The sequence below is a fragment of the Carlito syrichta genome, unplaced genomic scaffold, assembly GCF_000164805.1.
Source record: "Carlito syrichta isolate Samal-C Ts95f unplaced genomic scaffold, Tarsius_syrichta-2.0.1 Scaffold59673, whole genome shotgun sequence".
Lineage (NCBI taxonomy): Eukaryota > Metazoa > Chordata > Mammalia > Primates > Tarsiidae > Carlito > Carlito syrichta.
In genome coordinates, this window is record NW_007003769.1 from 150,291 (window position 1) to 177,396 (window position 27,106).

At 39.2% G+C, this 27,106-nt stretch overlaps 1 protein-coding gene across 4 annotated transcripts in view; it reads left to right on the plus strand.

The window, feature by feature from the left end:
• Positions 1–377: 377 nt before the first annotated feature.
• The window catches only part of DCP1A (decapping mRNA 1A), a 62,504-nt gene continuing 35,775 nt past the window's right edge, over positions 378–27,106 (plus strand). For 2 of the 4 annotated variants that reach the window (XM_008050214.2, XM_021708370.1), the window contains exons 1-3: positions 378–613; positions 3,316–3,356; positions 7,365–7,492. In XM_008050214.2, coding sequence (XP_008048405.1) covers positions 479–613; positions 3,316–3,356; positions 7,365–7,492 — 304 coding nt within the window. In that variant the 5' untranslated portion in view covers positions 378–478. The remainder of the gene's footprint in view (positions 614–3,315; positions 3,357–7,364; positions 7,493–27,106) is intronic. The other 2 variants (XM_021708367.1, XM_021708375.1) reach the window with 2 other exon arrangements.

The window sequence follows — 27,106 nt, forward strand, 5'->3', positions numbered from 1 at the left end:
TGGTTGAGACCTGGGGTAATTTTCTAAACGGTCGGTGGAGCCCCGCACTTCCATAGCGCGTTTTGGTTCTGTGGCCCCAGGCACTCTCCGCGCGAGGCAGGCACCGCAGCCATCTCCAGCCTCCGCCTGACAGGAACTCGGAAAACGAGCATGCAGCCCTGCTCCCAGCACCCGGGCTTTTAGGACATTTTAGCCGGGCGTTTTAGGACATTTTAGCGCTGGGGTCCCCGCCTACTACCTCGGCTGTGCATCGGTGGACACAGCCCTACACGTTTGTATTGATGGGACTTGACAACGCCGGAACCCGGTGTCGGGAGCGTGAGCTCGGCGGAGCGGAAAGGCTAGGTACCGCCGGCCGCGAGGCGCGGTTGAGAGGCGGAAGTTGAGAGGACCGACGCAGTTGGGGGAACTTTGTCTCGATGGCACTTTCCTGTTTGTGACTCCGCCCCTCCAGAGGGGCTCGGCTCCGGGATTCAAGATGGAGTCGCTGAGTAGAGCTGGGCAGGAGATGAGCTTGGCGGCCCTGAAGCAACACGACCCCTACATCACCAGCATTGCAGACCTCACGGGCCAGGTCGCCCTGTACACCTTCTGCCCCAAGGCCAACCAGTGGGTGAGTGCAGTCTGACCGCTGAGGACTCCTGCCTGGCCGCTGCCGCCTCTTAAAGGAGCCGCGCGGGCTGCCTGGGGTGGGGGGCGAAGCGGGAGGCCAGGTCCGCGGAGGCGAGGCCAGGGACTAGTAAAAAGCCGGGCCGGAGCCTGCAGGCGCCCGGGATTGGAGGATAAGAGCGAGAAAAGTAGGCCCAAGACATCCCAGGGAAAAGCCGAGGGAGGGGAGGGGAGGAACAGGATCAGTACCTTGGGGTCGGGTCTGGGGACGTGGGCGACCTGACCTCCTTGCAGATACGTTGACGGATATAAGAGCAGTGGGGTCAGAAGGGTACCTGAAAACTTGTGTTTGAGGACTTGAAGGTTATTAGATAAATTACATACACGTGATTTATAAAATAAACACTCTTTTCCCCACCCTCACCCCGAGAGGAACGTAAAGGAGGGACCCCTTCGCAGAGGTCATTTGAATTTAAAGCTTAAAACCTAATTAGTTTCAATTCTTGGAAGGGGGGGTGGGTCCGACTTTTATCGAGCTACACTGTATTTCCATAGTTTCGAGAAAAGATTTCAAGGCACTTAAGAAAAGGGCTCTTTATGTGTTTTGTTCCACCTGTGATGCTGGTGATGTCACCTCTGAATGCTGTTATCAGACCTAAGTACTTTTTGGCTTTTGTGCACGGGAGGGGGTCCAAAAAGTAACATCCAATCTGTTCACTGACTCTTGCTTAGCCCCGTTTTAAATATGTATACAAACTATAATAACTTGAATTGAAAAATAAGTAAAATAAGTTGCTGTTGTTTGTTTGGATCTTGGTATATAAAGCATAATCAACATCGTTTTTTATTATTTACAGTGAGTTGTAACTTTGCACAGTTTTTGTTTTTTGTTTTTTGATTTTTTTTGAGTTGAAGTCTCACTCTGTCACCCAGACTGGAGTGCAGTGGCTGCTCCTGGCCATCACAGCCTCGACCTGCTGGGCTCCGGCGATCCTTCTGCCTCAGCCTTCCAAGTAGCTGGAACTACAGGCGCGCGCTACCACGCCCGGCTAATTTTTGATTTATTGTAGAGATGAGGGCTTGCCAAGTTGCCCAGGGGACTCTCGAACCCGCGGACTCAGGCAATCCACTCACCTCAGCCTCCCAAAGCGCAGGATTACAGGCTGAGCCACTGAACCCAGCTCAGTTTTTTAAGGGGACAGTTGTTTTCTGTGAGACAGTTGATTACCAGTGTCTTAAACTAACAACATTTTAAAGGCAAGAAAAAGCTTCTGAATCCTTAGGAAGGAAAATAATGATATTTAAGCTAGGACAATATTACCAGAAGAAATCAAGATGATCAATTTTTAAATCTGAGTATCACATGTTCTCACTCATATAGTGGACCTTGAACATCCAACGTAATACTATAAGAAAAATGACTGACAGTTGTGGGAAACTATGAGGGGGGGAGGGGAAGGGAGATGGGATTAACGGTAGTAAATATCTGTCTGGGGAGGGGGAGACACCTCTTATCAACAATGGTGCCTGAACGAAGCATATTTGTATACCTAACCCTTAACTTAAATCAATAAAAAATATTGATTTTTAAAAAATAATAAATAAATATAAATAAATTTTTGTATGCCAACAAATTCAATTTGATATGATTAACATTTAAAGTCTTAATAGTGTATATACTACAGTAAAATATTTAGGTCTAATCTAACCTGCGAACTGCAGACTAATAGAGTTATTTATTTTTTAAGACACATTGTAATTGTGTTTAAAACCTAAATACATCTTGCCACAACAAATGAAAGGTTGTAGTGAGTTGTGCTTTCTTAATCAAAACATATTTTAGACTAAAAAAGTTTTAAAGTTATTTGTAAGGCCTCTGGTATTTACATTGAGGCAGAGTATAGTTTCAGTATTCATGATTCTTTATGTTCTAAAAATAACAAATTGTACTTGATTGTGATTCTTAACAAGCCACAAAATTTGCTACTTGTGAAAATGTATCAAAATCTCCCAGTAATGAAACAAGTATCCTAAGTAAATTTCCTTTCTTTGTTTCTTTTTTTAAAACTTAACTTTGATAAACGTTTTTTTTGAGTTGGAGTCTCACTCTGTCACCCAAGCTGGAGTGCAGTGGCACGCTCACAGCCACTACGGCCTTGACCTACTGGACTCACTTGATCCTTCTACCTCAGCCTTCCAAGTAGCTGGAAGTATAGGCACCCACCACCATGCCCAGCTAATTTTTTATTTATTGTAGAGATGAGGTCTCGCCAAGTTGCCCAAGCTGGTCTGAAACCCGTAGGTTCAAGCAGTCCTCTCACCTTCCCTCCCAAAGTGCTGGGATTATAGGTGTGAGCCACCACACCTGACCAACTTTGACAAACTTTAAACATGAAGAAATTTCTGCATATAGGACCTTAGCTTTAAAATTAAGAAACCTGGCTAAAACATTTTAGCTTTAAAAAGTAAAAGTTCATTCTATGATTTCCCTTTACGAATTAAAAAAGACAAATGCTAACATTACATATGCTTGAGTATACATCAGTAGTATCAAAAAGATATATGAGTCGTTTTGCCTATTCAAAAATGGATAACTTTACATTAAATGAAACAAGTTAATCTTAAATATGAAGATTTTTTTCTCCACTGGGACTATTTGGGGTTGGATTATGGGGGAAAAACTAATTTACACATTGTCTATTATAGGAGAAGACTGATATAGAAGGGACCTTATTTGTATATCGAAGGTAAGTTTTTAAAATACATGTATTTATTTTTAAAAACTCTAATGGTGAACAATGTCAAATGGATTCAATTCTATTGTACATTTGTCTTTGGAGCCTTCCTACTTTGTTTATTCTCTTCAAGTTTTATCCTTCCCTAGTTGTGAGATCCCAGCCAAGTTATTTCTCTTCTCTGAGCCTTCCTGTGATTCAGAATAAACAGAACTAGAATTTATTTAGGAGCCTTGTAAAATTCTTTCAAAATAGAACACATTTTCTGGTAGTGAATGAGTCTAAAACAGATGCCTGTCTCCTTCCTCCCATATTAAAAGGAGAAAAAGATAATACATAAACTAGCTCTATAAAATAATGTAGTTGAGAGATCCATCCCTCTGTTCTGTGATTACTCAGTGAGAGGTTATCTTCTGTGACAAGTTCTATTTTCTTTTCAGACGCCTCAAAAGTTCTGGATTATGTACAGTCTTTAGTAATATGTACTTTTAGTTTGAGAGGTCTTTAGAAAGCCTAGATTACTCATAATTGCATATTTTTTCTTTTCTTTTTTTTTTTTTTTTTGAGTTGGATTCTCTCTCTCTGTTGCCCAGACTGGAGTGCAGTGGCCGCTCCCAGCCACTGCAGCCTCCACCTGCTGGGCTCCGGCAATCCTTCCGCCTCAGCCTTACGAGTAGCCAGAATTACTGGCACACGCTACCATGCCCGGCTGATTTTTAAATTTTATTATAGAGATGAGTTCTCGCCAAGTTGCCCAGGCGGGTCTCGAACCCGCAGGCTCAGGCAATCCACTCATATTTTTTATTTTCTATTCCTTTGACAATTAATGATCTTAAAATGTGATTGCTTTGCAAATTGCAGCTTTGTTTTGATAGGCAACTTTTGGAGCCTAAGGCAGCTGAAAGGATTTGATAGTTACGGGGTACTTATTTTCTTGGATCCCTATAGCAGGGGTCCTCAAACTTTTAAAACAGGGGGCCAGTTCACTGTCCCTCAGACCGTTGGAGGGGCGGACTATAGTTCAAAAAAAAAAGAAAGGAATTTGTTGATAGTTTTTTTTTTTTTTAAACTATAGTCCGCCCCTCCAATGATCTGAGGGACAGTGAACTGGCCCCCTGTTTTAAAAGTTTGAGGACCTCTGCTTCAGGTCTTGCTCTGATAGGGGCAGATTCTTTTTCTTCCTTTTTAAAGCTTAGAGAGGCCACAGGAATTATTACTGACACCTCGTCTTTTCTATTTTTTTGTATTGTGTTTCTTTTAAGGATTACCTTTCTCCATTAATGCTAATTTAAAATAATTTGTCAAATATTCTTCTAAATTTTTATATAAAGCTTTCAGATCTTATCTAAACACACTTACTGTTTTTTCATCTTTTAAGTGTAGTTCTTTGATATTTGTACACTAAACTCTTTGACACTTTACACTAAGCTCTTTCTTTGACGCTTTGTTTCCTATTACTTTTGTCTTTTTTTATTACTCTTTTTTTTTAAAAAATATAATCTCCATTTTATTTTTTTCCAGAAGATAGTTGTTCTTCAGTCTTAAGGACTCTCAGCTCCTTACATGGACTTTGGTGGAGGTCGTGGGGCAGCACCCACAGGTCTAAATCAAGGTGGGGGTGTTCGGTCCTTGCAGGCTTCACAAGATCGGTTCCTCACCACCTTGCTGTAAATGGCACAACTCACACAGCAATGCAGCTTCACATACACAGCTTGGGAAGCACATAGGCATTGAAGACACTCGCTTCAGAAATGTCCCTGATAGCTGTGGCCTCCACTATGTTTCAAATGATGGACTTCTTAATAGTCTTGTCCTTGAGCATGCATCAGGCACAGTTAGTGCAGTGAATGGGCTGCACCTGGCCACAGCCTTTATGGCATGACATTGTTTTTATTAACAATATAGGCCAGGCTTGGTAGCTTAGGCTGTAATCCCAGCACTTTGGGAGGCTGAGGCAAATGGATTGCCTGAGCCTGCAGATTCGAGACCAGTCCAGAAAACTTGGCGAGACCTCGTCTCTACAATAAAACAAAAATTAGACAGGCATAATAACATGTGCCTGTAGTTCTGACTACTTGGAAGGCTGAGGTGGAAGGATCACCAGAGCCCAACAGGTTGACACTGGGTGGCTGGGAGTGTGTCACTGCACTCCAGCCTGGACAACAGAGTGAGAGTCCAACTCAAAAAAAAAAAAATTTAAATTTAAAAAAAAAGTATATATATATTTAAATATTTAGAGACTCTGTCATTGGAACCTTGGTTTCTATGATATTTGGAAAAAATACTTTATTGACTTTATTATTAAAGTGTAGTACAGCCGGGCTAGGTGGCTCGGTCTGTAATCCCGCACCTTTGGGAGGCTGAGGTGAGTGAATTGACTGAGCCCACGGGTTCGAGACCCGCCTGGGCAGCGAGACCTCATCTCTTCAATAAATCAAAAAAAAATCAGCCGGGCATGGTAGCGCATGCCTGTAGTTCCGGCTACTTGGAAGGCTGAGGCGGAAGGATCACCAGAGCCCAGCAGGTCGAGGCTGCGGTGGCCGGAAGCGGCCACTGCACTCCAGTCTGGGCAACAGAGTAAGACTCCAACACAAAAAAAAATGTGTAGTACAGATTCACTGATTGTAGAAAATTACTGAATGTAGAGATTCGGTGTAATGGTTTGCTTGATGTAATACAATTCATGAAGACTTATATGGTATTGATTCTAATAAAAGGAAACCCAAGAAACTCTGTTTGGGGAATGCAGGAACATTTTATGTACCTCAGATAAAGGTATATCAGGATATCAGAATGTCACTTTGCAGTGATCACTTAGTATATAGGAGAAGCTTGGATTTGTAATCAAAAAAACCTAAAGCTGAATCCTGGTTACCTTACTTGCAGCACTTCAGGCACAGGCCCTAATCATTCTAAGCTTGTTTCCTAATCTGTGGAATAGGATTCTGTTTTCTCTGTACGTACATCACAAATGAGATGGTAGATACATGGGAGGAGTATCTAAAGCGTTATATACGGAATCAAAGGATGTTTCTTTTTGTAGGATCTAAGGCATTTTCCATCTAACTCAGAACTGCTTAAAGGTGGGCAGTCACTGTAGCTACTTTAGTACCACATTTATTTGTTTGTTTGTTTGTTTGTTTGAGTCAGGGTCTCACTCTGTTGCCCAGGCTAGAGTGTACTGGCACGGTCCCAGATCACTGCAGCCTTGACAGCCTGGGCTCAGTCAATCCTTCTACCTCAGCCCCCAAGTAGCTAGGACCTGCCATTATGCCTAGCTTATTTTTTGATATTTTGTAGAGACAAGGTCTCACTATGTCGCCTAGGCTGGTTTCAAACTCCTGGGCCCAAGCAGTTCTCCTGTCTCAGCCTCCCAAAGTGCTGAGATGCAGGTGTGAACCACTGCACCTAGCCCTGCCTTTAAAATAAATGAATGGTATTTCATTCAGCAGCTGCATGTCTATCTTGGAATATGTCTGTGAAAAAAATAAAACAAAAATCCCCATTTGCATGGAGCTTACATTCTAGTTGGGGGAGACAGTAAATATAAAATAAGTTGTATAGCTAAAGAGAAGAGGGCTAGCAGTATTGAGCTTGGGAGCCTTAAGTGATAGAGACCTCATTAAGAAGGTGACATGTGAGCAAAGGCTTGCAGGAGATGAGTTATGCAGAGTCCTGGAGGTGGAAATACCTGCAGAGGGTGGCAAGAAGCCCTGTCGGGTGTGACTGGAACAGAGGAAGCAAGGAATGAGAGGTAGAAGATGAAGTCAGGGGACAAGCATGTCAGGTGGGACCTTGGTGCCCTTTAGTAAGGTCTTTGGTCTTTATCTTGAGTGACTGCGTCCTGAGCAGAAGAAGAGTATGATCTGACTTAAAATTTTTGTTTAAGATTTTAAATGCTGAAAATATTGTATATATACTAATGTATTCTGTCTTGAATAAAAATCAAGTGTATAGCAGATAATGTTTCAACAGATTCAATGGTAACTAAAGATTTTTTTTTCTTCTATTAAATTTAAGGTCAGCTTCACCTTACCATGGTTTTACCATTGTGAATAGACTGAATATGCACAATCTAGTTGAACCAGTGAATAAAGATTTGGAATTTCAGCTCCATGAACCATTTCTTCTGTATAGAAATGCAAGCTGTGAGTATATTTGTTTTATTACAGTCTGTATATTTACATTTTAAATTGGCCAGGCACGGTGGCTCACACCTGTAATCCCAGGACAATGGGAGGCCAAGGTAGGAGAATTGCTTGAGCCCAGGAGGTTGAGACCAGCCCAGGCAACATAGCAAGACCTTATCTCTACAAAAAATTTAAAAATTAGCTGGGTGTGGTGGCATATGCCAGTAGTGCCAGCCTCTTGTGAGGCTAGGATGGAAGGATCACCTGAGCTGAGCTGCAGACTGATGCTGTAAAGAGCCGTGATCATGTCACTGCACTCTAGCCTGTGCAACAGAGTGAGATCCTGATTCAAAATAAAAATATAATAAAAGAGTAATTTTAGTTTCTATCAGTACATTATTTTTGAAGTTTCAAATTACAATATAAAATATGATCTATATTTTTATGATAAAAATGAGTCTCATAGTAAGATCAACCTTTTAAACTGGACTCTAAAACTGAAAAAACTTTTAATTATAATAACATGTTAGTTTGGTTAACTGTAGTTTTCATTTAATGGTGTTGTATTTCTGTTGTTTGCTTATGGAAATAAATTTTAAGCCTTTGTTTTTTTGTACCTCTGAACTATTGGCTGCCCCTGAGCAACAGAAGGATGGGCACAAATACTGATCATTCTTTTTATTTTTTTTTTATTTTTTTATTTTAAAGATGTAGGGTACAATTCAGGGTTAGGTATACAAATGTTCATTATGCAGGTACCCTTGTTGATGAGGTGTACCACCCCCCAGCAGTTTCCCACTACTGCCAATTCCTTCCTTATAGTATTATGATAATTGTTCAAGGTCCTCTTATGAGCAAGAACATGTGGTACTCAGTTTTCTGTTTCTGTGCTAGATCACTGAGTATGATAGACTCTAAATCCATCCAAGTTGCTGCAAACTCCATATGTTTGTCCTTCTTTATGGCTGCATAATATTCCATTGTGTATGTGTGCCACATTTTTTTATCCAGTACAGTTTTGATGGGCAGCATGGTTGGCTCCATGTTTTTGCTATTATGAATAGTGCTGCAATAAACATGCATGTGCAGGTGTCTTTTGTAGAATGATTTGAGTTCCTCCAGCTATATTCCCAATAGGGGAATTGCAGATCATATGGAAGGTCAATTTCTAGTTCTTTCAGAAATCACCGTACTGTTTTCCAAAGAGGTGGTACTAGATTGCATTCCCACCAGCATTGTAGAAGCATTCCTTTTTCTCCGCATCCTCACCAGCATCTGTTGTTTGTTTTATTAATGATGGCCATCGTTAGTGGGTTATGTGGTATCTCATTATGGTTTTGATTTGCATTTCTCTGATGATTAGTGAGGCTGAGCACTTTTTCATGTGTCTGTTGACTACCCATATATATTTTGTTTGTTTGTTTGTTTGGGTTTTTTTTAGTTGGAGTCTCACTCTGTCGCCCAGACTGGAGTGCAGTGGCATGCTCCCGGCCATCGCACCTCGACCTGCTGGGCTCAAGCAATCCTTCACCTCAGCCTTCCAAGTAGCTGGAACTACAGGCGCACACTACCACACCCAGCTAATTTTTGATTTATTGTAAAGATGAGGCTTAGGCAATCCACCTGCTTCAGCCTCCCAAAGTGCTGAGATTACAGACTGAGCTTCCGAGCCCAGCCCATCTGAAATAATTCTATTGTTAATATTAGTTTAAATAAATCCATCTGAACTTACAGGTATTAAAAAGTATTAGGCTGGGCATGGTGGCTCACGTCTATAATCCTAGCACTTTGGGAGACCAAGGTGAGAAGACTGCCTGAGCCCATGGGTTCGAGATCAGCCTGGGCAACTTGGTGAGACCTTGTCTCTATTATATGTCAAAAAAATTAGCCAGGCATGGTAATGTGCACCTGTAGTTCCAGCTACTTGGAAGGTTGAGGCGGAAGGATCGCTGGAGCCCAGCAGGTCGACTGGGGTGGCTGTGAGTGTGCCACTGCACTCCAGCCTGGGTGACAGAGTGAGACTCTAACTCAAAAAAAAAAAAGAATTATTTCAAATGGCTGGACATTGTGGCTCATGCCTATAATACTTGCACTTTAGGAAACCAAAGCAGGAGGATTGCTTAAGCCCAAAAGTTTGAGACCAGATTGGGCAACATGGTGAGACCCTGTCTCTACAAAAAAATCAATTAACTGGTTGTGGTGGCATATTCCTATAGTCCCAACTACCAGGAGGCTGAGGAGGAAGGATCACTTGAGCCCAGGAGTGTTAAAAAAAAAAGAGAGAGAATTATTTTAGAAGGCTGTTTTCTTTGTACTGAGCATTCTATTAACAGGGAAATTCTGCAAAGTAATACAGATCCAATTCTTTAAAAGTGAAATGAGCTTAATTGTTTGTTACTACCTAGAAATTTAATCTAGCTATTGCTTCTAAGAAAAGTTTGATTATTGAAGTAGTCAGTAGGGAAAATTATCAAGATACCCAAAGTCCTGATTACCATTTAGCATAAGTCTGAAGGAATTGTATTATAGTTCACAAGGAAAGGGTCCTGTGAAATTGACAGTGTGATATAACACAAATATAATTGAACCATGATTAGTCAGACACTAACTAATCAGAGCTTGAGTTATCTGAAGATATGTTTAAAGTCTGAATTATAAGAAAACAAGCTAACACTGAGTTTTATTTTGTAAAAATTAAGTAGATATCTGGAGAGTAACCTGGGATACTCAGTTGGAGAGATAGGATCATAACTGTTTCTGCATAAAAACTTTTTCAACATGAAGTCCATATTCTATAACTTTAACCCCGCTAAAATATCACAGATTAAATTGTTATAATGAGAACTTAAATCATCAGGAGTGTTTATTTTATTAATGAGAATATTCTAGGAGAGAAAGTGAACTAATGCATTTTATTTTATGTATTTATTTTTTGGGATGGAGTCTCACTCTTGCACCTAGACTGGAGTACAGTGGAATAATCATAGCTCATTGCAGCCTTGAGCTCCTGGACTCAAGTAATCCTCCCATCTCAGCCTCCTATGTATCTGGGACTACAAGCACACCACCACACCCAGCTAATTATTTTTTGTAGAGACTAGATTTCACTGTGTTACCCAGGCTGGTCTTCTACCTTGGGCTCAAGCGGTCCTCCCAACTCAGCTTCCCAAACTGCTGGGATTATAGGCGTGAGCCATTGCGCCCAGTGCGTTTTATTTTAGAAAGATTTTCTTTTTTTTTTTTTGAGTTGGGGTCTCACTCTGTCGCCCAGACTGGAGTGCAGTGGCTGCTCCCGGCCACCGCAGCCTCAACCTGCTGGGCTCCGGCGATCCTTTTGCCTCAGCCTTCCAAGTAGCTGGAACTACAGGCGTGCGCTACCACGCCCAGCTAATTTTTTTATTTATTGTAGAGATGAGGTCTCGCCAAGTTGCCCAGGCGGGTCTCGAACCCGCGGGCTCAGACAATCTGCTCACCTCAGCCTCCCAAGGCATGGAATTACAGGCTGAGCCACTGAGCCTGGCTTTAGAAAGATTTTAAACAGGAAGTTAAAATGACAGTTTTCTTAGGTGAGCAAAAACTCGCTTAACCAGGTCGTTGCATTGGGGAAAGTATTAAAGGAATAGCTGTATTAGGGAGAGTGATAAGACAGCATAAAGTGATTTTTATGAGTGGTAAGGTCTCTCTTGAGTTTTTTGTCTACCTAGTCTTAAAAGTGGAAAATAGTCTTGTCAGGTCAGCAAGCTATTAAGTTGTTTAGGGATTTGTTCTTTAAGTAAAAAGTTAGTTAGTATCTGATCATGCATACAGATAATTACAACTGATTCTTTAGCTGCTCTTCCACCATTCTCTTGTGGGAAAAAAACCACCAAGACACCTGACCCATTTAACTCAAGTTGCACCTTCATCTCCAACTTCTTTCTTTCAAATCCATTTTTAGAGCTAATGTAATAGAACACTGAATTGTAACTTTTTCCAGTTCTAAATTGTTTTGTTTACAGTTTTAGTTTTTCTTCATTTAGACAAAGTATCTGCCCATCCTTACCCCCCAAGAGAAAGGTAAAATCTTACAAAGAGAATCCTTACATTAACCAAGTCTTTGGGTCTGGTAAGTCTTGAATATTTTGGAAGTGGCATATTTTTAGTCTGTGCAAGGGCCTTTTGGCAGCCGCAAGACCCCAGTGAAGCTGCAGTGAAGAATGTGGCAGTTGCTGATACTCTAATTGTTCGGCAGTGGTGTTGTTCTCAGCTCTTCATTTCTGATCCCCAACTTACAGATTGAGGAAACAAGAGGCTCAGAAAAGTTTGGAAACTTGCTCAAGGTTGGCAAAGGTAATAAGTGATAGAGGCAGAATTAGACTCTAGGTCTGTTAGACTTCAAAGCTAATGTTCTTTCCACTTTACTGCAATAATAAAATTACTTCATCAGTCCACAATTCTAGAAGAATGCTAGAATTCTGCAATGATGGGAAAGTTCTAGATTAGCATTGTCCAATATAGTAATCACCAGGCAAAGTAACTATTGAGGGCCTGAAATGTGCTAGTGCCAATGAGGAATTTTTTTCAGTTTATTAAATCCATTTGAATTTATACAGTTGTATATGCTAGTGGCTACCGTAGCAGACAGTGGAGATCTAAAGCATGAATCTATGCTGTCACACACCCTTTGCTATACCTGAATCAAACAACCACTTGCGAAACTCTGGGTTAGATTTTTTTTTAAGATGTGGGGTACAATTCAGGATTAGGTATAAAAGTGAACATCATACAGGTAAAGTTTGGGCCTCCCTTTGGTCCCCACTTTGCCTGATTTGAGATCAGTTATCCTTATTGATGTTATGTCCCCCCCATCCCCACCCCAGCAGTAGCCCACTACTGCCAATCCCTTAAAGTATTATGGTAAGTGTTCAGGGTCCACTTATCAGTGAGAACATGTGGTACTCTGTTCTTTGTTTCTGTGATAGATCACTGAGTATGATAGGCTCTAAATCCATCCAAATTGCTACAGTGTCCTTGTGTTTGTCCTTCTTTATGACTGCATAATATTCCATTGTGTATATGTACCACATTTTTTTATCCAGTCCACTTTTGATGGGTGGCATGGTTGGTTCTATGATTTTACTATTTGAGTAGTGCTGCAGTAAACATACTTGTGCAGGTATCTTTTTTGTAGAATGATTTGAGTTCCTCTGGGTACATTCCCAGAAGGGGGATTTCTGGGTCATATGGAGGTCAATTTCTAGTTCTTTTAGAAATCGCCCCACTGTTTTCCATAGAGATTAAACTAGTTTGCATGGGTTAGATTTTTATGCCTCCTGTTTAGTCATCCCTTTTTGAAATTTGCAGATGATTTCTAGATACAAAAGCTGCAGAATATATTCCTGAGGGTGGCTTTGCCATGGTAACACTCTTTTGGCATGCAATTTAGTTTGCAGGCAAGAATTCTATTCCAGGCTTTGCTATTTTACCAACTATAACCTTGAATAAATCACTTAAACCACTGAACTGACCTATTAATCTTAAAAGAACATTACGAATATATTTTGTCATACTTACAAATATAAAATATAGGCTGTGTCCCCATCTTTAGACTCAAGACAAATGATCTTACTAGTGGAAGAGTGACTGGGGCTTCAATATTATCTGCATTCTCTTATAACCCAGACCTATAGTGTGCTTCCTATTCCTCTTAACCAGCACCATGGATGAGCTGGAGGCTGTTTCTCTTTACAGATATTTTCAGCCTGGTGTGGTGGCTCACACCTGTAATCCTAACACTCTGGGAGGCTAAAGAGGGAGAATTGCTTGAGGCCAGGAATTTTAGTCTTGTCTCTACAAAAAAATTTTTTTTTAAATATGTTATTTTCAAATATTGTAGAGACCATTAATAGCCTGAGGTATGATAAAGTGAAAAAATATATATGTTAAAATTGAGAAACCTTTGATGATAGAATTTTTTTCTTCCAGTTCTCAAACAATTCTGAAAGAAAAAAAAGAAGCAATTCTGATCAGTGGGACGTGGTGTTACTTTTTTATTTTTGTAGAGATGTCATCTCACTATGTTGCCTAGGCTGTTCTTGAACTCCTGAGCTCAAGTGATCTTCCTGCCTCAGCCTCCCAAAGTGCTGGGATTTTAGATGTGAGACACTACACTTGGCCATGGTGTTTATTTGATTTTTTTTTTAATCAAAATGTTGGAACACATAGTGTCCTACTGGCTAAAACTTTTTAGTAATGTGATGATTTTTTAATCTGGACACTTCTCTATAAGAAACATTGGTGATCATTGTATCTATGATTAATTTTTTTAAAAAACACAGTTTTTGGCTGAATAGAAGTGTACTTTTCCACCAATCTACTGATCTTCTGTTTTCATATATTAAATGTAGTAAAAAGAATTCTTTTTATTAACTAACTGGGTTATAAAGCCATTCCTTGGACACTGTCAACTTCAAGGAGTTCTTTGACATGGTCCCATGAAAGAAAATACCCAGCTCCTGTCAAGCAATATCTGAACAGAAAATATTTCCCCACTGACATTCGGAAATTCTATATAAAGTATTAAATACATAGCATAGCCAAAAAGGGAGTAGAGAACATTTCTGTGGGCCAGCATCAAAGTGAAAACAAAGTTCAAGTGGGAAGCATGTGACCTGGCACTGGCTGCCAACTGTTATGGGGTTCTTGGGGGTGGGAGCTCTTGCTCTTATAAGGACCCATTATAATGCATAACAGGATCAGGAGATAAGACCTCACAAGGTAGAGAGTTAGAGCTCAGACACATACCAGTTTACAATCTGGTCTACTAATGAGCTACATATCAATTAATTAGAAAGCTGCCCACCAACCTAGGGAGATTACAGACAAGGTTCTCTATCAAAGCTTAGGCTGTGGGTTAGAAGGAAGATGTCTCCTGAAAGCTGTAGTCATGGCCCTTCCCCAGTTCAGATTTGGGGTTCAAGTTATACCACCCATTTGATATAATTTCTTACCCAGGCCAATAAATTAACATAAAGCTTATTGTCAGCTGGTGAGTACTCTAGGGCACCTGGTAGAAGCACATGAAAAGCCCTAGTAAGATGTATCCTCAACCCAGGTTGCCCAGGAATTGCCTTATGATCCACAATTACTGAATGTACAAGGAAATACTTCAAAGCGAATGAAGATGGCATACAACAAACAGCAAGATTAGATAGCCCTACCCTAAAACTTTAGTTAATGGAACGATCAGCTAGAGACTTTAATGAGTGTGAATGTCAGATATCAATGATAATATAAAGCAAAAAGAAGGGATAAAGAAATATAAGAAAAAATAAAATGGTATACAAAAATGTAGATTTGGCCAGGTGTGATGGCTCATGCCTGTAATCTCAGCACTTTGGGAGGCCGAGGCAGGAGGATTGCTTGAGCCCAGGAGTTTGAGATCAGCTTGGGCAACATAGTAAGACCTCTTCTCTACCAAAAAAAAACTAGCCAGGCATGATGGCACATGCCTGTGGTCTCAGCTCCTCAGGAGGCTGAGGCAGAAGGATCATGTGAGCCCAGGAGGTTGAAGCTGTGTTAAGCTATGATCGAGCCTGGGTGACAGAGTGAGATCCTGACTAAAAAAGGAAAAAGGTAGATTTGAAAAATAGGCAAGGTGAACTTATAGAAATTAAAATGCTAATTATTGAAAGAAACTGTCTACCTGGATTCAATGGTTAATTAGTAATAGTTGAAAAGAGAATTGGAAAGCTAGAAAAAATATCTGAGGAAATCCTTAATGCAACCCAAAAAGGGAAAACTGGAAATATGACAGAGAAGATAGAATTGTAAATGCTAACATATGGTGGATAAGAGCTTCAGAATGATAAAATAGATTTGTCAAGAGGCAATATCCAAAGAGGTTATGCCTGAGAATTTTTCCAGAGTCCATATAAGACATAAATCTCAGATTTTAAGCAACAGAATAGTCCCTAAGCATAAAAAGTGGAAATAAATACACAGCTAGACACATTACAGTGAGACATCAAAGACAAAGAGGCAGAAGTTACCAAAGCTACTCCAAACTTGAGTATTTACAAAGGAGCACTAGTTCCAACTGACAGCATATTTCTCTGTTGTAACTACTGAGTTATGGAGACAAAGGAAAAATATTTTTCAGAGGACCATGGAAAAAACAACCAATAATTCTAATTCAAGAGAAGAAAATAAAGACATTTTTCGACAGAAATAAAACATCTGTCTCCAGCAGACCCTGGCTGTAGGAGTTTCTAAAGCAGTGTCGTCAGTGCAGTAGCCACTACTAGTAACTTGTAATTACCGAGCACTTGAGATGTGTCTAACTGAACTTTTAACTGTATTTCATGATAATTAAAGTAAATTATTGATTTAATTCCAACTAATATAAATTTAATGCCATTCTAAAGGGTATAGTTTAGAAAGAAGAAAATTGAACACAGAACAAACAAATGAAATAAAAGAAATAATAACAAAGAGATAAATCAAAATAAATAGTGACTATATGAAACATATAATGGAAGGCTGAGGCAGGAGGATTGCTTGAGCCTAGGAGTTGAAGACTGTGGTAAGCCTTAGTTGTACCACTGCATTCCAACCTGGGCAACAAAGTCAGACCATAACTCAAACAAACACACACAATAAAATGACTAGTTTGAGTAGAGATATTAATAACATGGTGAAGTAAAAGTACTAGCCAGCAATAACATTAAATAGAAGCTGCTCAAACGTAAAGCATCCCAAGATTTAGATGAAGATAGACAAAATAACTGTAGGCTTTTAAATAAGGTTATGTGTACTCAAAAGATTGAGGTAACCACTGCAAAACATAGATCAGGTGTCTTAACTTTCAAACCAATACAAACCAGGAAGGGAAAAACAATAAATAGAAACTGTGGGAAATAGAAAGCCCAAAATAAAATGGCAGAAATAAATGAATCAGTAATTAGAACAAATGTTAATGTGAATTAAACTTGCCAGTTAAAAGAATGAGATTGGACAAACATAGAATTCGCCTATATGCTGCTGTCAAGAAACTTTAAATTCAAGATCCTGCAAAGGTTGAAAGTAAGGGATTGCAAACTTTACCTGTATGATGTCCACTTGTATACCTAGTCCTGAAAATTGTACCCCACAGCTTTAAAATAAAATATTTAAAAAAATAAAAAAGTAAGGGATAGAATGGGATATATCAAGCAACTATTAAGCATAAAAGGCTGATATGGTTATGTCAGTCATACATGATAAGCTGTAAGGCAAAAACATCATTAGGAATAAAAGTTACCACATAATAATAAAAGGAATAAATTACCTAGAAGATGAAATAATTTTAAATTGGTATGCACCTAGTATATGCCAGAATTACAAATCGAATGTTAAAAATCCATAATTGTGGGAGGTTTTTTTTTTTAGATTAGAAAATATAGTTTATTTAAAAAGTAAATCAGAGAGGAGATTCACCTCCCCAAGGTAGTGAAGGGGACCAAAGCCAGGAAACATGGCGAGAGCCCTAACTCACAGAGCACGTGGCCATACCAGTCTAGTAAGGCAATGGCCTATTGTGGGAGATTTTAACAAGTCACCTTAGTAATTGACAGACAAAGCAGACAATATGGTTATGAGATAGTTAATAACAGTTAGCAAACTTGACCTAATAAACAGAAAGAACCCTGCTTCCAGCAATTAGATAATTTGCATTTTTAAAGTATATAGTGGAAGTTTTATAAAAATTACCATATGAATGCCATTCAGCCAAAGAAATTAGGGAAGAAAATAGGGAAATCTGAGTAAATATGAAGGAAAATAAAGAGACGAGTAGAAATTTACTGCAGAAAGTAGAAACTGCAATAGAATAGAGCAGATTTTAAAAAGACCCTGTAGCATGATTGATGTAACAATAATAAAAAGATCAAGAGGAGGTACAATACGCAGTATTAGGAATAAAGATATATGTATATGGCAACTAAAGGTAGAGAACTTCCTTTTTTTAAAAAACAAGAAACCACCAAAGAACTTTTGCCTTTAAGTTTAGAACTTAGATGATAAGGACAGTTTTGTAGAAAAACAATTTAACAAAAAAAAACTACTCAGAAATAGATAGATATGAATGGACTCACAAACAGTAAAACAATTGACCTAATAGTTTTAAAGTGTCTCCCATCATGTCTAAAGAAAATGCTAAGAGGAATGTTGTGTTCAGTAGATAGTACTAAAGACCAGCTTCCGAAAAGGCAGATACAGGACCAACACATTTCTGGTCTTGTCTTCACTGAAAACTTCACTGAAAACTCTACAGGCCACTCTTCTGTGGTGAGGAAATCATGCTTCTATTCACTGTTTCTTCAGCGAGGTGGTTAGCACCTACTACAAACAACATACCTCACTAAGTAATATTTCTCTTAAAAGGTGTTTTTCCCCAAGACCAGTGTTAGGGTTTTTTTATTTTAATTTTTGTGGGCACCTCTTAGAGTGAAAATGGTAACCTGGAATCTGTTTCTCAACATATGCTTGCCTCTCACTAATTATGAAATGCCTCAGGAATATTCTGTAAGGTGGATCTGAGCAATTTTTTAAGAATATAAACGTGGTATGTGAATAAATAAGAAAGTACAGTCATGTGTCACTTAATGACAGATACGTTCTGAGAAATGTGTAGTTAGGCAGTTTTGTCATGTGTGAACATCATAGAGTATACTTAGGCAAACCTAGATGATACGCCCTACTACACACCTAGGCCCTATGGTATTGCTTCAAGGCTACAGACCTATATAGCATGTTACTCTACTGAATACTATTGGTAATTGTAACACAGTGTTAAGTATTTGTGTATCTAAACAGAAAAAGTACAGTAAAAATATGGTATAATTTTATGGGACCACTGTCATAAATTTTATGGGACCACTGGTCCATCATTGACTGAAACATCATTTGACTTATAAAAGTAAACAACTAGTTTTTCTTTCTTATAGCTAGATAGTCTACAGTATAAATTGGTTAATTGAAAATATTACAGGTTTGTGGTACCATCAACTTCTATAAAATTGGTTCTGGCATTTAATGATTTTATATTGCAAAAACTATTTCAATGTTGATTTTTGCTTTGTTTGTGACCAAGATGATTATTTAATTCAGTTGCACACCTTAACCCAGTGATAATCATTGAATGTTATTTGTCAAGCACTATGCCATATAGATTAATGTGTAGTGGTAGTTTCAACCAAAAAAAAGAAGTGATTGTTTGGCTTTATGTGCACATTAGACTTGGCATCTTTTTACTGGAAGATAATCATTTTAACAAGGTCAACTTTTCATGTTTCCTCCACCCAACACCTTAGGGCATGTATCTGTCACTGAATGTTACTTTTCATATTTTAAAGCATTTTTTTACAATCCATAAGTAATTTCTGAAAAGCAAACAGTCTTTTTCAGTTTTCCAAAAGAACCCAGATGCATCCTGAATATTATTTTACCTTAACACTTTTAAATAGTAACAAGTTTGTGGTTTGGATAAAACACTTTCAGAATGATCACATGTGGGTAAAATCTGATGTGAAATTTCCTGAAGAAAGCACTAATGCCACATAGCTACTAGTCTAGTATGTTGCTCTTCAGCCTGCTTAACAAAAACAAAGACAATTAACCCTAAGTACAATTGAAAAATTTAAATATTGCTATTTAGTATTTTTAAGAACTTACCTCCAAAAGCCAAGAAGTACCCCTCCATTTCTGCTTCACTTACAACTTTTCCTTTATATCGGGCATCAATCTCTTGATATAGAGTGTTTTTAATTAAAATTAGATCACTAGAAAAAGTAGAGAGGTTAATTTCCATAGTGTTGAAAAGTGCAGCTGCCAAATGGAAAGTTTTAGTAGAAAAAATGCTGTAGTGTGTGCTTTTTTTGTTTCTGCTTGCCCTTTCTCAGTTCAAGGGCAAGACTCAGAACAGAGATGGTAGGTGGCTGTTGTACAAATGTTGGCATTTGGCGCAGATCTTCAGACGTAAAGCACAGTGCATGAAATTTCTTTGCAAGATAAGTTTATAATTTGTCAAGTCCAAAAAATGTGAGTTCTGCCTCCACACTGAAAGAGGAATTCATAAACAATAAGAAAAGTTCCACGGTTTATTCTCTGTGATCTTTGAATTCAGCACAGTATTTCTTTCTTGGCCTGAAGAAAGGCAGGCAGTCTTCCACTATCAGCTGCAGCACTGCTGTGATTGGTATGAGTCTGTAATCAGTGAAGGAGAAAGGGTCTGTGGCAGCTGCCTTAGTCTGGTCTTCTGGGCCAAGATAAGGAAAGAGCCTTGCTGTTGCCACATTTGTAGACCGAAGAGTTAAAAACACTGTGAAAACATAGGGAGACTTGAAATCCAGGACTGACTTGATGCTGCTGTTAGGTCAAATGCTTTAAAAATACACATTGTTTTCTGTCTTATTGTAGGCCACTGCTTAGTATTTCGGTAGAACCTCTACCAAGTGCCTTCTTGGTAACTTTGTGAAGCCATGAACATTTCAGAATTTCCAAAGCAGATTCTTTTCACTATGATTTACTAATTACTAGCTTTTCCCCCCCTTAAGATAGTGTTGTCAGATAAAAGCAATTTTTATCTTTTTATTGTAGTGCTATATCTTTAATTATAAAGATTTTAAAAATTAATCATGCATGCATCACTTACTTCTTTTAGATAATTATCATGCTAAGTATTTAATACTTTTAATGTTTTTTTCTTTCAAGAACTCACAAAGGAAATCACATTATTTATAGCTAAGTTACAGAAATATGTTCTTAACATGTAGTATATAGGTTTTCACTTTGTGTTACATAGTGGATTTCCCTGTGGATGAAAAAATTAAGACACGGAGTAACCACTAGTCTTAGAAGACTGAAGCTACTCTGGAGTGGGTAGAATAAACCTCAAGACTGAGCCCTTCAGAGTCAGTGCCCTGGGAGATCCAGGCACTTGTGTAACTCATGTTCAGCTTTTTCTTATACTTGTTTCGAGACTTATTTGAGTCTCATTCTGTTGCCCAGGCTGGAGTGCAGTGTTGCAGTCATAGTTCACTGTATAACCTCAACCTCCTGAGTTCAAGTGATCCTCCCATCTTAGCCTCCTGAATAGCTGAGACTATAGGCACACACCACCACATAGCTAATCTTTGTAATTTTTTGTAGAGACGAGGTCACACTATGTTGCCAGGCTGGTCTTCAACTCCTAGGTTCAAGTGATCCTCTCACCTTGGTCTCCCAAGGTGCTGAGACTGCAGACGTGAGTCACTACATACAACTCAGCTTTTACTTTTCAATAAAAGAAAAGCACAGGATAAGCATTTGCTACCAACACTTAAAAATTAGCATATCTTACATACAGAGGATTAGGAACTCAACCTCCTGGAGGCCAAGGGCCACCCTTTGTCTTTCCCTTATGATACATAAAGATGATATTAGTGTGGAATACTAGGATGAGTGGACAACCGGTGAGGGTTAGACATGTCCAGCATTTCGGTACATGCATAACCTTTGGCACCACACACTTCAGAAACTCCCTTGAAGGAGTGATGAGTACTGTGTGGCAGGCGTGGCTATAAATCATAACGGCAGAGGCAAAACCTTAATGTGACTTACTGCTTTATTTGGGGTTGCCCATCATTTAAGAATAAAAATTTACAAATGGGAATGATGAGTTATGATATTTTGGGGCTTATTTTCCTAATCCCTAATGAAGTTCAGAGGTCATTTCATGTGTCTGAGTCCTATACTGAGATTATAATGTTAGAAAGAGACTGTGGAAGCAGTATTTCTGGTTAATATCTTCAGACTTGATTTAATTTAGAGAGGTACCAAATTTTGAAATGATAAACTGTAGATCTTGCAGAGTAGCACTTTAAAATTACCTGACTTAAGTTTTTTAATCAGTGTTAAATATTCAATACATAGATAATATGATCTGAATTTTAGAAATGGGGCTCTTTTGCTATCATTTTAGTGTTCAGTGGTGGTCTGAGATGAGTGTTCTTTTGGCCAAGAGGGGTAAACTACTAAGGTAATTGAATTGCATTTACTGGCCTTACTTAAAGATACACAGCATCTCAACTGCCTAAGTGTTTGCAGCGTACTAAAATCTCTTGATATAATCCCTGGTCAGTCAGACTTTGGCTCCATGCCATTTTTCGTGTGTGTGTGTGTGTTTTCTGCCCCCAATCCCAGAGCCTTTCTCCTCACTCTCAACCTTTTGATGTTCATGGAGAGCCATTAGGCTTATTCTTGTCTTAAGGAAATAATCTGTCAGGGCAGAGATATTTGCTTTTTCACTTTCTTTTTTCTTTTTTTTTTTTTTTTTGAGTTGTAGTCTCACTCTGACACCCAGACTGTCACCCAGGCTGAAGGTGGCACGCTCACAGCCACCACAACCTCGACCTGCTGGGCTCAGGCGATCCTTCCATCTCAGCCTTTCAAGTAACTAGAACTACAGGTGCATGCTACCATGCCTGGCTATTTTTTTGATTTATTGTAGAGATGAGGTCTCGCCAAGTTGCCCAGGTTTGTCTTGAACCCATGGGCTCAGGCAATCCTCTCACCTCAGACTCCCCACAAAGCCCATTTTCTTAATTAGTCAGACGTGGTGGCACGTACCTATAGTCCCAGCTACTTAAAAAGCTGAGGTGGAAGAATCACCTAGACCCAGAAGTTCAAGGTTGTGGTAACTGATTCTGCCTCTACACTCCAGTCTGGATGGCACAGTGAAACTCTGACCCAAACAAACAAACAAATAAAAAAATTCCATTTTCTTGTTTTTGTTTCCTCGTGTAAGAAGTCTTTGTCAGTATCATCTTTAGAAATTTTATAACTTCAAAAAAATGTATTCTATTTTTTCTCTTTATTTTCTTCCTCAAGCATAGAGTTCCAGGAAAAATAAATTTTGTACCTTTTAACACTACCACCAAAAAGCTTTTTATCAAACCCCCTTTTCTGCTTGGTACCATACTGAGGAAATGTTCAGCTTCCTCAAATCTTTTTAGAAAATAGGTCAGTTCTAAATAATAAATTAATCAGAAAGACATGAGAATGATTCCCAGCTCTGTTTTTGTGACATTTCACAGCATCTCTAGAGGTCTCAAGGGATTTTCTGAAGTCTCCAAATTAATTTGAATTTTCTTGATCTTGTGAGTCATATACCTCTCAAGATGAGAAACAGTGACGTATGACAGCAAATCCTAATAGGTTGCTGTATCTTCAAACAGGTCTTTCTACAGAAATAGGAAACTACTACTCAAAACTTTGCTTTTTAAAATTTCTCAGTAGTAAGTAATGCAAATACATTTAATTTTTGTTACTAGTATTATTCACATTTTAAAAGAAAAGAAAGGGCCTTCATGTGAAAAGCAAGGGACACATTTAATTTTGGATATTCTTATATGCATCTTGATATTTTTCATGAAAGTATAACTTAGTGATAATCAAATGTCCTATCACACCCTCTAACTTGCCTATACAACATGACTGACTTAGGACAACTGTTGGCAGTCACAATGTATGATAGGCATCCATTAACTAAATAGTTTGCCTTCATCTTGAGAAAAACCATTTATAAAACATTCTGCCAGCCGGGCTCGGTGGCTCAGCCTGTAATCCCACACTTTTGGGAGGCTGAGGTGAGTGGATTGCCTGAGCCCGCGGGTTCGAGACCCGCCTGGGCAACTTGGTGAGACCTCATCTCTACAAGAAATCAAAAATTAGCCGGGCGTGGTAGCGCGCGCCTGTAGTTCTGGCTACTTGGAAGGCTGAGGCAGAAGGATCACCGGAGCCCAGCAGGCGAGGCTGTGGTGGCCGGGAGCGGCCACTGCACTCCAGTCTGGGCGACAGAGTGAGACTCCAACTAAAAAAAAAAAAAAAAAATCACTATTTGTCACATCAAAATAATACTGTATTGCCAAAAGCCTATATCCTCTCTGGTATGTTAACCAGGGAAATTTATTTCAAAATGTTTCAGCAAGTGAATTGTTGGCAGAATGTGTTGAACCTTAAAGTATAAGTTCTCTTGAGGGAAGAATACTTAGCTTTGGCTTGGAGAAGAGGTCCTCTACAGCTTTAGCTATCTGGTGAACTTGTCTGTGTTTCCTCATGAGTGACAGTGACAGGCTCAGTGGCAGCTCTCTGGACTTTCTTGCCAGTTGCATACACTGAACATTTGATATGTTGGCAGACAGAGCTCATTCTTGGATGCGTGTCTGAACCTCTACAGGTCTGCTTTTGGCAGAATCAAGTGTGACTCTTATCCTTACCCATTAAGCTATCATTATGGCTTCCTTATCTTTATTTCTTCTGCAAACATGTCTTTGAAAGTGTTTGGCTCTTTTTGGCAGTTTATTTGATAATGTGCAAAAGTAAAAGGCATGGATCTTTCTAAATTATGTTGCATTTTTTCAAAGAAGGAGGAGGTAAGGATTTGTCAAAATAAGTTAGCTGGGCACAATGGTTCAAGCCTGTAATCCCAGCACTTTGGGAGGCTGAGGTAAGAGGATTGCCTGAGCCCAGGGGTTTGAGAACAGCCTGGGCAGCATGGCAAGACTTTATCTCTACAATAAATTAAAAAATTAGCCAGGTGTATAGTTCCAGCTACTTGGAAGACTAAGGTGGAAGAATTTCCTGAACCCAGTAGGTTGAGGCTGTGGTAGCCATGAGCATGCCACTGCACTCCAGTCTGGGTGACAGAGTGAAACTCCAACTCAAAAAAAAAAATTGACAACTCTGGTGGTCTTATTTCTGTTATTGATAAGGAATTCTTTCATGAATTCCATTTAGAATCCCCTGTGGAAACATACTTAATTGTCTCTGTTAGCACAGAAAAAGTTGTGTGTTATTGTCTAAACCTGATATATTGTAAATCTTAAACTTTTCTTATGACTATAAATTGTTTTGCTGTGTCCTGATATACAATATATCTTCTTAGAGGAAAACTGGGATCTTTTGTATTTGGACTTTGGTGTTCAGGTTGTTGATTAGCCAAGGTTGATAGAGCTATATTTCAAGAAAGATGGTCGTGTGTAATTGTTATATATGGAGTCTTTTTAAAGTCCTGATCTGATTTACTCTGTTGGTGCAAACCTTAGCTGCTAAGAGCATAACTAAGACCTTGCAGTAGATAGTTTAATATTATCTTGTCCGTAACACAGCTGTTTCTGTATGTCTTCCATTGATATGTCAGAGCTAAGTGAATTTGTTGACTTCAAACATTCAAAAATTACTTGTTATTCATTGGGTTTTTATTCTGTTCGAAACACTAGTAGTGTTTTGAAATTCTGTGAACAGGCTGGGCACAGTGGCTCAGCCTGTAATCCCAGCACTTTGGGAGGCCAAAGTGAGAGGATTGCCTGAGCCCGGGGGTTTGAGACCATCCTGGGCAACTTGGTGACACCTCATCTCTACAATAAATCACAAAAAAAAAACTAGCCAGACATGTTGGCATGCATCTGTAGTTTCAGTTACTTAGAAGGCTGAGGTGGAAGGATGGCTTAAGCCTGGCAGGTTGAGGCTGCAGTGGCCATGAGCGTGCCACTGCGCTCCAGCCTGGGTGACAAAGAGTGAGATTCCAACTCAAAAAAAAGAAATTCTGAACAAAAGAGGCACTGTAAAAATGGATTCCAAACATGGGAAACTATTCATAGCAGGCAAAGGATCAGAGTCATGAACCTAGACTGCCATCAGGTAGTGCAATCACCTGCCAGAGATGTGGCCAGACATGGGGTCCAAAGGTTTAGGGCAATTTTAGTTTGATTGTAGGTTTTCCCTGCCAGAGAACCCCCCTTGTAAACAGGTAGGAAAAATTTATTGTTCATGATCTTCATTCACTAAAATGAAACCATTCACTCACTTTCTATATATATATGTTTTAAGTTACTCTGCAAACACCCCTTCAAGCAGCACTGAGAGCCTACTAAATTCCTACCTCAAGAAATGAGAAAAAGAAGAGCAAAAGTAACTCAAAGCAAAAAGAGGAAGGAAATAAAGATAAGAACAAAAATCAGTGAAATTAAAAATAAGAAAATAGAGAAAAATCAAAGAGAAAACCAGTATCAGGAATGAAATGGAATTATCATTACAGATTCTGCAACAATTGAAAGGGTGATAAGGCAATGCTCTGAATAACTTTATACTCAAATATGACTTAGGAGAAATGGGTCAGTTCCTCAAAAATCACAACCTTCAAAACTCAACCAAGATAAAGTAGATAACACAAATAATGCTGCAACCATTTAAGAAATTGAATTTGTTGTTTGTTTGTTTGTTTGAGTCGTAGTCTCACCATCATCATGGCTACCGCAGTCTCAACCTGCTGGGCTCAAGTGTTTCTTCTGCTTCAGACTTTCGAGTAACTGGAACTACAGGTGCATGCCACCAAGTCCAGCTAATTTTTTTATTTATTGTAGAGACAAGGTTTCACCAAGTAGCTCAGGCTGGTCTTGAACCCCTGGGCTCAGGTAATTCTCTTGCCTCCGCCTCCCAAAGTGCTGGGATTACAGGTGTGAGCCACCACATCCAGCTTGAATTTGTAAATTAAAAGCTCCCAGAAAAAAATCTGCAGGCACAGGTGGTTTTACTAGAGAATTCAAAAGAAGAATTAACACTAATTTTACACAGTCTTTCCCAGAAAATGGAAAAGGAGAGAACATTTATCTTTTGTTTCTATAAGGTCAGTATTATTGTGATACCAAAACAAGGTAAAGACTGTACAAAAAAAGAAACTACAAACTAGTATCTGCCTTGAACTTTGATGCAAAAATCTACCAAATATTAGTAAACCAAGTTCAGCAATATATATTTTTTAAAAAGGATGACTGGGCACAGTGACTTATGCCTGTAATCCCAGCACTTTGAGAGACCAAGGCTGTATAGACTCACTTAAGCCCAGGAGTTTGAGCCCAGCCTAGGCAATATAATGAGACCTTGTCTCTACAAAAAATCAGAAAAATAAACCTGGTATAATGGTGTGTGCCTATAGTCCCAGCTACTCAGAAGGCGGAGGTAGAAGGATTACCTGAACCCAGGAGGCCGGGGCTATGGTAAGCCATTATGCCACTGTACTTTAGCCTGAGCAACAGAGTGAAATCCTGACTCAAATTTGTGTGTGTGTGTGTGTGTGTGTGTGTATGTGCATATATCCATATATTATTTTTTTTTTCATTAATCAGTATTTCTTATTATGGTTTTGTGGGGTATAGTTAAGGGTTAGGTGTACAATGACGTTTCATTCAGGCACCCTGTAGATAAGAAGTATTTTCCCATCCCCCGACAGATATTTGCTACTGTTAATCCCATCCCCCTCCCCCCCATAGTTTCCCAGTACCATCAGTCATTTTCTTATAGTATTGCATTGGATGTTCAAGGTCCATTATATGAGTGAGAACATGTGATATTTGGATCTTTGTTTTTGTGAGAGGTCACTCAGTATTATAGACTCTAGTTCCATCCAGGTTGCAGTGAAATTCATGATTTTGTTCTTTTTTATGACTGCGTAGTATTCCATCGTGTATATGTACCACATTTTTTTAATCCAGTCCTCTTTTGATGGGCAGCATGGTTGTTTCCAGGTTCTTGCTATTGTGAACAACGCTGCGATAAACATACGTGTGCAGGTATCTT